Below are 12168 nucleotides of genomic sequence, written 5' to 3' on the forward strand. Positions count from 1 at the left end.
ATTAAATGGCTAATCATTCAAAAAGTTAACGTTCGGCGACTCAGGAAAAACATAACTGAACATAATCAAAGGCAAGTTGTACATTAGGAATACGTGGTATGTGTATATAACATTTTACCAAAGAACGGAAAATCTTTTATTGCATGCCCCAAAAGTTTTAAACTGTTGTTAGTTCTGATAAAAACTGGAAACACTTGACATTTACAATATCTATTGTTTAAAAATACTTTTTTTTTTTTTTTTCAGCAAAAGAATCACACAAGTCACATCACACAGAACATGTTTATGTTTTAACTTTAAACTGTTTCCCAGTAGCACTGGCTAGCCCATGAGGAATATGTTAATTACAGAATATTCTTATCTAATTAATGTATCTGGGCTGGCATTATCCCAGAACTAGCTACACTAAACATATTCATGAGTTTTTCAATTTCATTTCAAAAAACAAATGTTATCCAATTCAAAATTTTCTAATGATGGGCCCTATAATTCTGGTCTGATGAGACTTTATTCCAGAGCTTTTAAAAAGTCTTCTGTAGCTCTACTCACAAGAAGGAACATTACATTTAGCTTAAAGTCCCCACCCAGTGGCACAGTAAACACTCAGTAATTTCAAGTATTCAAACCGACATGGGCAGCTGCTAGGAATAAAGTCAAATATATTCCACAGAGCAAAGACGCTGAGCCACGCCAGACATCTAGGGTGATGCAGGCAAGCCACTGAGATCTCTGCGTGTGGGGCCAGGAAGGGTCCACTCCAGAAAGAGGCCTGGCACCTTTTGTGAAGGGATCTATTAAGGGATGGAATATTGTGCTTTCAAACACTCAAGGAGTTCTAAAGTGGAAGGCGGGCAAGAATAGAGTGTGTTAGTCCAATCATATTTCTATATGGCTGTCCAGACTTTGTAAGCATACAAATGGACAATTTCTCCTGTATCTTTGGCACTACCCTGGAGTAAACTTTCACACTGTTTCTCCTCTACCCCTACATTGCTCTTCGTTTTCACTTGACTCAGCTATGCTGGTTACTTCAATTTCCACAAGGAAAAGATTCTAGTAACCAGTAGCTCTTTCAGAATTCAAGGCACTCTGGGAATGTAAGGGACTTTCCTTCGTGCATACCTCAGTGAATTACTTTGTCTTAAAGAAAGGAGGAATAGGCCTGGAATTCTAGAGAGGAGGCAGAAGAGCATCTAGGGCCATGAGTTCCAAACTCATGTCCATGACAGGTGGGCTGTGCAGGAGAAACCCAGGAAGTGTATTTTTAAAAGAATACAGACCCCTGGGCCTAAAGCCAAGGAATCTGTATTTTATAAATTTCCCTGAGTAGTTAGTCCTCACACCCAGCTTGCCTCCCCTCTGGCAGGTTGAGGGACTGACCTCAGGCCACACTGGTCCTAGAGGGCACTAGAATCGTGAAAGTGAAAGGATAGGAAAATCAAGATCCTCTTTCACGTCACAGCTTGTGTGTAAGACGGCTATGAACTGTGGAGATCACACGATAAGAGGAATGCCTCCTAGCTGTTACCCCTAGCAATGTCAACCTATCTCTGAGATAGTTAACTAATGTTAGGTTGGCAAATCACTGCAAAAATTTAACTGGACTCTGGATCTTCAGCAATGATTTGCCACTTAACATGAAGACTTCAGAGTGCGACTAGGGGGCTAAGGATGTGGAAGACACAGCAGGAGAAAACTTACAGGTAAATAAAATAAGTAATGGTTTTATAACGACCATTTCCTTTCTAGTTCCACTTTGGAACACAATTGCCATCACAGTTTAAGAAAGCAAGAACCAGACAGTTTCACAACAAAACGAAGGAGAAAATGATAATCTTGCAACGGCAGTCCAGGAAAGGTTCAAAGAAGAGGAGTACGAAAAGGGAGTAACAAAAAAAAAAGCAGTAGAACAAACCCCACTCTCTCTCCCCACTGCTAAGAGAGGTAATGAATGGCTATTTTAACCCTCTGCTCATTCTAATCCTAGAAAGAATAAAATATGGTCTTCTTAGTGCAGTTGCTGTAGTAAAACACCACAAAACTGATGCGAGTAATTAGGCCACGGTTTTGTTTTGTTTTTTTCATCCTCAGATTGAAAGCATACGAGGAGAGGAATCCAAAAAGGAAAAACATACAAGTAAATAGGGAAAGTCTTCACAGTCACTGCCTGAAAGCATTTTCAATGGTCTTTTGTCAATAGAGTTCTCCAGAGTGAAGCAAAAAGAAACTTGATATTCAGGAAATTATTCTTTTTTAAAAATTTCCCGTAAACTGAAGTTTTAGCTTCGGGTATATTTTTAAAATATCAAAACTGAGAAACATGGAATAATCTATCTTTTTAAGGGAAAGGAATGCTTTTAAGGTAAGAGAAGAAGGAGCAGCGAGAGACAAAAATCTAGCTTTTGTGAGTATACTTTCTTTCCACGTGTTTTTAAACTATAACAGGCAATTGCAAAATGATCAAATTAACTTTTCCTTTTGAAAATGAGAGTTCAATTATTGGTGACGTTTTCACAGTGATTAACCCGAGAGCTTAAGTTTAAGTGAGTTTTCTTTAACTCATAAAAGGCTGTATGCATATAAACTTGCTGTTAATAAGCCTTCCCTTTGTACTCGCTTAATCCAAATACAAGTTTCATATATTCAAAAAATGAGATTGTACAGGGACAAAATGAAAAATCAATCAATATTTTTAAACCAGGTCATCTCAAGTACTGAAGTAAAATATGCTGAGTTTCTAATTCTGCTTCTCTAAAATGCTAGTTAGATGAGAAAGGTGAAAGATGGCAAGCGGACTTGAGCCTCCCATCTATAAAGCACATCACATTTTGCAAAGTTCTTTCCCTTTCATGTGTTCCATTTTCTTGCCTTACTATGAAGCATTTCAAGCCAAAGAGCAAGATGCAGAGACACGATAATTAAAACCAGGCATCCATAAACTGTTTCATCAATGTCAGATTAACCAAATGCAGACGGTTTCCGAATACTACTGGGTTTTGATTTGAGTAATATTTTTAAACTATGTTTGAAAACGGCTATGTCTAGAGACCTTAAACCAAAACAATGGAAATCAATGTGATCTCTGAAAACCAGAGTATGCTTTGGAAAAGGCATTCAGAGTTCCGGACTCATCTGTTCATTCCTGATCCAGGTCCAAATCCAAACACGAAATTCAGATCCACTCCCGCCTATGAGGCTGGTTCATGGTCTAAATGGTCCACAACTTCTGAATAAATATATATATCTTCCCTGAACCCAATACACTGTACCAGACAGACATGGAAGCCCATGGCTGCAGAGCAGGGCTGTCTGAGGTCTCGGCATTCGTGATGGGTGGCTGGGAGCCACGTCTCAATGTTGAGGCTCTGCAGCCACCATTGGTGAAACTTACCAAGACCACCAGTGAGACATTAGTCCAAATATCACTCCAGCAGAAGCAGCACTATTACCTCAGAACAAATTCTAGACACTGGGGGTTCCCAACCAGAGTTCCCAGATCCCCAAAGCTAGAAATCCTGACAGTCAGGATCTGTAGAACATGTCCCTGAAATGTCATGTTCCAGAATGTCACATACCCATACCCAAAGCAATTCATGTCACCCCTGCGATGGGTTGCCTTGAGTCCTTCCAAAATCCATGTGTTGCAGTCTTAATCTCCGTTACCTCAGAATGTGACTACATTTGCAGACAGGGTCTTTAAAAGTGTGATTAAGTTAAAATGAGGTCATGAGGGTAGTCCGAATCCACTGGTGTCCTTGTAAGAAGAGGAGATTAGGACACAGACGTGCGCAGAGGGGAAACAGCGTGGAGACACAGAGAGGAGGAGATGCCATCTACAAGCCAAGCTGAGAGGACCCAGCAGGAAACAACCTGGCTGGCACCTTGATCCCAGGCATCCAGCCTCCAAAATTCTGAGATGAAGTTGTTATTGAAGCCACCCCTCTGTGGTTCTTTGTTATAGCAGCCCCAGCAAACTAATAAACCCAAGCCCACCACCCTGCCCCACAGCATTACCTAGGGGAATGATTTTGTTGCTGTAGCCCTCTACTAAAATCACAGGCTGAACATCACTTTTTTGTTATCTGAATGTGAAATTCAAATCCTAATTAGTAGTAGTAGGTGCGCACACATACACATAAAGATCCACCCTGTTCACAAAAGTAAACCAAAAAATAAAATAAAATAATGAAAGTCTCCCATTTTCTTCATTTCCCCTCTTTCCTTTTTACCTTGTGGTAGAACTTTCAGGTAATTTCTTCTGACATTCAGTTCTCGTAGAGCTTTCAACTGACCTATCTGCTGGGGCAGTGCTGTGATCTCGTTGCAGCTGACATCCTGTATCAAAAGCAGAGAGAAATCATAAACATCTTTTTCCAGGAAATCAAGCATGCCATGTGAAATCTCCTGAAGGAATTTACGTATCTGGACAACTACACAGGTGCACTTTTATATTCATCTCCAGGTCCCTAGCATCAAGGCTCAGCACAGAGAAGAAAAAGAAAGGTGAACATTTTAAACTCCCTCAGAGAAGAGAAAAACGGAGAAAGCATGGACATCAGTAGCATTCGGCTACCACTTCACCAGCCTCTGTTCTGCCACTTTGACATGCTTCGATTTTACTGAATTCTTACAACAAACCCATGAGGCAATATTACTAGCCTAATATTTACAGATTAGAAAAATGAGGCTTGGAAAAGTTTGGCCAGATGCCCAAAGCATGCAAGTGCCAGAGTTAACACTAGAAATGAATGATCAGCTCCCGGCCGAGCCACTGTCCCACCATGCCTCTACATAGAAGAAAAACTAGGATATCAATGCATGTTTGGATGCACTATTTATTTAAAATGGCATTCTTCACCATAGGCTAGAAACCTGATAGCTGACCACCTTGCCATACATCTCACAAGCAATCTTGTCTTCTTTGCTTAGAAAGCAAATACTCAGTTCAGCCTTGATAGAACCCCCTCTTGACACATGCAAAATAGAGGCCTTGACATTTATAATTATCTGTATTCTTAGGATCTCCCAGAATACCACTCTTCCTCTTGACCCTAGGAGTTGTGTTCTGCTCTTCACTCCCCTACTCACCCCCAGCTACTCCTGCAGTATAGACCAGTGTTCTCTCTTAGCTGGGTGCCATCATCATCTCCTGACTGGTTTCCCTACGTCAGTCTCCTCAGGTGCACCCTTCACAAGGCGGCCAGACTGCAAATGCCATTATGCTGTTCACCAGCTTGAACACTTGCAGAGGCTCCTCAGCAACTGTAAAGTCCAAATTGAGCAGTAAGGCCAGGGTTTATGATGAGGTCCATCCATTTCTCCAGCATGGTTTCTCTGAATGTCACTCCTCACAACCTATACTCCAGCCATGTTACTGCTGCTGCTGGCAGTTTTCAGTATTTCATAGTTCCCAAACTTGCTCATGCTCCTGCCTGATACGCCAGTCCCCAATATTGTCCTGTTGTCCCACTGACTCATTTTTAAAGACCTAGTTCAAGCCTCAACTTCTTTTGTGAAATCCTTCATGAGGCTTCCCCCACCTCTCCCACTCTGATCTAACCCCCAGGGAGACTGACCAGTTCTTTCTTTCTGGTCCTTTGGATAGTGTGTTACTATAAGTCATTTGCTCACATGTTTGCTTTCCCCCTTAAGCCTATGAGCTCCTGGGTGGGAGGGACCATGTCTTATTCATTCCATCCTCCTGGTGCCAAGTAGAGTGCAAAGTATAAAGTAAGGGATCAATAAATGTGGATCAGACCTCTAAAATCCACTTATGGTAACACTCCAAATACTGTGGCTCCTTCTGTCTCCAGGACCCTAGGACCAAGGATGCTCCAACATACACATTAAATCCCACGCAGGTCCCACCTGGCATCACAGAACAAAATATATAAATGATTCCAGTGAGATCAGGGCCTTAAATATCCCGCTTTATTTTTGAACCTGCAAAAGCTCTCCCCTTTCACCACCGAAGGCAGCAAAGCCTCATTTCAGAAATCTGTTTCACTTTCATTCAAATAAGATGAACTCATCATCGACCAATCCAATGAAAACCCCTAGCTCCATATTTAGACAAGGCTGCACACAACACAGTTGATCCCTCCCCTCTAACCTGGTCTCATCCAAAAGGCTGCAGGTGACCTATCAACCTGTCCTCATCATGATGGGATACCACCCCATGAAGAGGAACAGTGTCACTCCTGCTAAAAAGAAGGGAGGCTGTACTCTATAAAGACTGAGTGTGCACAGTGCAGATGCCTCCCGGAGCTTTTCTGTACAGCACTCTGATGGAAGAGGTGGGGTGGGTGAGAACACTGGGTGTTCAGTGGCATCACCCACAACTGCTGTTGCTATATCCCTCCTGTCCCAGAAAAGTCACACACAAGTTTGAGAAGAACACCTCTAGTGTTTAAAACAAAAACAGAAACAAACTCCACAAGCTCATCTGCAGATACAAAAACGTCAAAGGAAGTAAATACGTTTTTAAAACCCACATCCAACAGACTGGTTAGTATTAGATACACTCTCAGCCTCTCGCTGAGTCAGTAAATTGCCCTGCCTTTCTGAATGTATTTCCACAGGGGAGAAGAGAATAGTGAAATGCCATCTTTTCCCAATTACTGGGGCATCTGCTCAGTCACAGAAGCCAACAATCGAACCTTTCCATGAAAGCTTTCTTTGCCTCAACTAAGTTACAAATAAGCAAAAGGTGCCATTCCATCCTACTGTAAAAGAGTCCTCACACAAATGGCACACAGGATATCGAATCAGTCTATGGAACTCGTGACCAGACACAGTCACTTTGGTGATGTTGTAAGGAGAAGTGGGTGTGCTTATGGGGAAGAATTAGAGGGAATTATTTTCCATCTCTAGAGAAAAATGGATGTTATTGGCATCTAAAACAAGTGTTTTTTTTTTTAAGTCTTGTGAGTGACAGCACAAGAAAGACCCTTACATAAATTATGGAAATCACAAATTTTCAATATGAAACTGACAATTTCCAGAAGCTTCAAAAACATAAGGCTTTTTTTTTCATCCTTCTCTAAAAAATAAGGAGGGATGAGAGGGAAGCAAAAAGACAACTGGTATATTTAAGTAGCACGTTATTCACAGCATTACAAGAAACTAAGCCGTATTCCATTTTTTAGTGTGAACTATACTCACCTTGTTCTTTGCTGGTAATGCTTGACTTAGCAGGAAATCAAAATATGCTGTTTCTCTAAACATAAGGCGATTTTTTCCCATTGTATGTTTCTAACATAATAGCTCTATTTTAAAAAAATCAACTTCCCCTAGTGATATTTGAAAACTTATTTAGCAGTAGGAAAAATGGTCACTCAATTTACTTTAGAAAGCTTCATGTAATAATAAATACAAGGTTTTTTTTCCTTCTGACTTACAGAACAGGACATCTGTAGACAATTTGAAACACAAAGTCCAATTGGAGGGTATATGGCGAAGGTCAAATTATTTTAGTAGTACTCTGCACTGTTGTCAGTTACTTCCTGTCCTGACAAAATAATGGGGGGGAAATGCCCAAGCAGATTTAGCACATAAGTAAGATTACATTTCATGATTGTGTAATCAGCATTGTAGAAAATAGTGCAAAACTCTATTCCCACAAGTCACTGAATCTTGCCACATTTTAAAGAGGTTATAAGTTCATCACAAAAATAAAACCCCATGGGTCACTGTCTTAATTAGCTGTGGGTTGAGGAGGAAGAAACACGAGATAATAGTCTAGGTATTCGGGGATAAAATATTTCTGTTTTGAGAATGTAAAAGCAATATTTCTAGAATGGTCCTGTTCTCTAGAACACTTTTGTTCAAATTCAGCCCAAGACAAGTTATGAATTTTTTAGACTGATTTAAAGAAGATATGATTTAGGGAAACGAACGTAAATACAAACAACACTAATGCCTCATACTTCCACAATTTGTAAAAATTTATCAGGTTATAAATTCCAGATTCAGTTACTTATTAAAATAGTCCAATGAATCCTTTCTGAATTTTCTATTAGCTCTAAGCTATGTCTTAGAGAGAATAATGATTCCAAACTTCAGTGAAATCATAGCACCCTATAGTTAGTGTTACAATACTACAAATACACAGGCAGATCAAAAAGAGTTATCATGAGCATGTCATAAATATTTACTGAATTTATTCTTTTTGATACAGAAATGAATCTAATTATAGTAATATAAACACTCAAGCTTTTTATAGACCAGCCAGTTGTCATTTAGATACAAAACAAAACAGAATTTTGGAACTGTAACTTAACACTTATTTTCCACTGGTCATCATGTTTAGGGCCCCAAAAGAAAAACTTTAGAAATAAGATTCTCTCCTTATCACAGTAAAAAGAGTCTCTAGAAGTGTTAAAACCATGTTGGAGATTACTATATTTTTGTTACTAAGTGCTTGTTGCTAACTGACCTTCAGAATGCAAAAATAACAAGGATTTAAATTAGCAGAATACATTCATGAATTATTAAACTAGGTTACACTCACTTTCAGAAAGTAACATTGTAAAAAATACTAGAGGTATTTATTTATTTATTTATTGAGACAGAGTCTTGCTCTGTCTTCTAGGCTGAAGGGCAATCATGCAATGTCGGCTCACTACAAACCTCTATCTCCCAGGTTCAAGAGATTCTCCTGCCTCAGCCTCTCAAGTAGCTGAGATTACTGGTGTGCACCACCATACCAGGCTAATTTTTTTTTTTTTTTTTTTTTTTTTGTATTTTTAGTAGAGACAGGGTTTCACCATGTTGGCCAGGCTGGTCTCGACCTCCTGACCTCAGGTGATCCACCCACCCTGGCCTCCAAAAGTGCAGGGATTATAAGCGTGAGCCACCACGCCCAACCAATTAGAAGTATTTTTTTGAGGAATGATGTCTAATGAAAACCAACATAGGCCAAGTATGCTGGTGCATGCCTATAATCACAGCACTTTGGAAGGCTGAGGTCAGCAGATCTCTTGAGCTCTAGAGTTTTAGACCAGCCTAGAGAACATAAGAAAACCCTGACTCTACAAAAAAAAAAATGTTAAAAAATTAGTTGGGCATGGTAGCATACACCTGTGGTCCCAGCTACTTGGGAGGCTAAGGTGGGAAGACTGCTTGAGCCCGAGAGGTTAAGGCTGCAGTGAGCTTTGACCATGACAGTGCATTCCAGCCTGGGTGACAGAGTAAGACCCTGTCTCAAAGAAAAAAAAAGAAAGAAAAGAAAACCAGTGTAAATACTGTGTACTGTGTCAAGATGATCTAGGTTTGAGAAGATGATCTCGGTTAGAGAAGACAATCTAGGTTTGAGAAGACAATCAGGGTTAGAGAAGAAGGTCTAGGTTAGAGAAGAGGATCTAGGTTAGAGAAGACGGTCTAGGTTAGAGAAGGCGGTCTTGGTTAGAGAAGACGGTCTTGGTTAGAGAAGACCGTCTGGGTTAGAGAAGAGGATCTAGGTTAGAGAAGAGGATCTAGGTTAGAGAAGACAGTCTGGGTTAGAGAAGAGGATCTAGGTTAGAGAAGATGGTCTGGGTTAGAGAAGAGGATCTAGGTTAGAGAAGAGGATCTAGGTTAGAGAAGACGGTCTGGGTTAGAGAAGATGGTCTGGGTTAGAGAAGAGGATCTAGGTTAGAGAAGAGGATCTAGGTTAGAGAAGACGGTCTAGGTTAGAGAAGGTGGTCTTGGTTAGAGAAGACCGTCTGGGTTAGAGAAGACAGTCTAGGTTAGAGAAGAGGATCTAGGTTAGAGAAGACGGTCTTGGTTAGAGAAGACGGTCTTGGTTAGAGAAGACGGTCTGGGTTAGAGAAGACGGTCTGGGTTAGAGAAGAGGATCTAGGTTAGAGAAGAGGATCTAGGTTAGAGAAGACGGTCTGGGTTAGAGAAGACGGTCTGGGTTAGAGAAGAGGATCTAGGTTAGAGAAGACGGTCTTGGTTAGAGAAGACGGTCTGGGTTAGAGAAGAGGATCTAGGTTAGAGAAGATGGTCTAGGTTAGAGAAGAGGATCTAGGTTAGAGAAGACGGTCTTGGTTAGAGAAGACGGTCTGGGTTAGAGAAGAGGATCTAGGTTAGAGAAGATGGTCTGGGTTAGAGAAGAGGATCTAGGTTAGAGAAGACAGTCTGGGTTAGAGAAGAGGATCTAGGTTAGAGAAGATGGTCTGGGTTAGAGAAGAGGATCTAGGTTAGAGAAGACAGTCTAGGTTAGAGAAGACGGTCTGGGTTAGAGAAGAGGATCTAGGTTAGAGAAGATGGTCTGGGTTAGAGAAGAGGATCTAGGTTAGAGAAGATGGTCTGGGTTAGAGAAGAGGATCTAGGTTAGAGAAGATGGTCTAGGTTAGAGAAGAGGATCTAGGTTAGAGAAGACAGTCTAGGTTAGAGAAGACGGTCTGGGTTAGAGAAGAGGATCTAGGTTAGAGAAGACGGTCTGGGTTAGAGAAGACGGTCTGGGTCCTGGTTAGAGAAGACGGTCTAGGTTAGAGAAGACAGTCGAGGTTAGAGAAGACGGTTTAGGTTAGAGAAGACGGTCTGGGTTAGAGAAGAGGATCTGGGTTAGAGAAGAGTTCCAGTAAGACGAGACCACACAGTGGAAGTGCAGGTATTATTCATACAAGTGACCTTACCCTGATACTCAGGTTTTCAAAAACTTAGTATGGTAATATAGCTTGAGCTGTATTTTTGTAAGAAATCAAGCTTTTTATTTAATTAAATAAAATGCAAACATTCTGACAGAAACTGCAAGCTACTAATAACTAGCCTCCTATCATGTAGTCATCCTCTTTTGTGGAAGTGCATTTTGTATGACTCACTGTGTAATTTTAGGTAACGTCTTACCCTCTCTGTGTCTCTACCAAAAGAAGAGGTAAGGATTAAATAATTCTAGTTATCCTCCAATATCAGGAAAGTCCATTTACTAATCAGAGATGATGAAATGATTTTGGTTGAAACACAGATACATAACTAACTGGGAAATGTCAATTTTGATCTCTTAATGGTAAAAAACCCTCAATGCCTGTGGTCAGAACTCGCTGTCTTAAAAAAAAAAAAAAAAAAAAAAGTGTGTTCATTTAAACTTGAAACTTTCTCAAGAAAGCTCTGGGATGACAAATTATCACCGTTCAATGCCACTGTCTTTTTCCAGGGCAAAACTCTGTTGCACAGTTCTAGATTTACAAACACACGGCCTACCCCACTGCTCTTCAGAGGAAAGGCAGAAATGGAAGCACAGAGGGCCTTGAGCAAGCCCTGGTTTCCAATCATGCCACAGAAACCAGTGGTTAGGAGGCGTCACCAGAGACCATGAATGGACAAACAGCAAGGCGAGCATGTGAATTTATGCCTCCGCCATACCTCCCTCAGAGACTGGAGCACTGCCTGTGCAAACAATGAAGAAGGGATTGTCCTCAGCAGCTGCTCAATACCTTGCATGTCTTTATCAATCCTTGAATCCAGACTCCACACAACCAAACATTTCATGAAAAAAGAATAAAGAACAGCGTATCTAATCAGGGCCAGGAAATGCACCTTCCAACTAGTCATTACTTGAGCCAGGCCTTGTGAGCGTTTTGATTATAAAAGTAGGTTTTAAGTCAGTGATACTGTGTTCTCCGATGTGAAGGTAAGAGCTAGAAGACATGATTTTCAGACACTGCATGACTTCAGAGAGGACTGAATTGAGAAAAAAGACACATGAGATACAGATCATCTCTGGACCACAGCATGTCACCATGTACAGGGAACCAGTGAGAAAACACACAGATCTTTGGCAAATGCCCCATATAAGGCTCTCAATTTTTTTGTGTTCTAACAGTGTGTTTGTTTTTGCAGCTGCTTGTTAATTATAACACGTGGCATTTATACAGCATCTCTTAACAAATATAACTCATCTATCAGGCATGATTTAGCAGTATTCAACATACAACAAGGTTTTAATGAGTAAAATGAGATTTAGCCATCACAAGTCTACAGACCCCTTCTGACTCTTGGTTCCACAGTAACAAAACATTAGTGAGACATTGACCATTTGTACCAAACCTTTTTTTTCTTTTGTAACATTTTCCTCCCACAACTTTAATGGAAAAACCACTAGGAGTTAAACCAGGGAACTCCAAAGAAAAACATCACTGTCCCACTCTATGAGGGGCTTACAGTTTAGGTGAGGAGACAGTG

At 40.6% G+C, this 12168-nt stretch overlaps 1 protein-coding gene across 8 annotated transcripts in view; it reads right to left on the minus strand.

Annotated features, from left to right (window-relative positions):
* The window catches only part of LRCH1 (leucine rich repeats and calponin homology domain containing 1), a 221492-nt gene that overhangs the window by 78854 nt on the left and 130470 nt on the right, over window positions 1-12168 (minus strand). For all 8 annotated transcript variants that reach the window (XM_002742680.6, XM_035298375.3, XM_008992188.5 and 5 more), the window contains exon 4: window positions 4230-4335. In XM_002742680.6, the coding sequence (XP_002742726.3) occupies window positions 4230-4335 (106 nt within the window). The remainder of the gene's footprint in view (window positions 1-4229; window positions 4336-12168) is intronic.

Source organism: Callithrix jacchus, chromosome 1 (assembly GCF_049354715.1).
Source record: "Callithrix jacchus isolate 240 chromosome 1, calJac240_pri, whole genome shotgun sequence".
Taxonomy (NCBI): domain Eukaryota; kingdom Metazoa; phylum Chordata; class Mammalia; order Primates; family Cebidae; genus Callithrix; species Callithrix jacchus.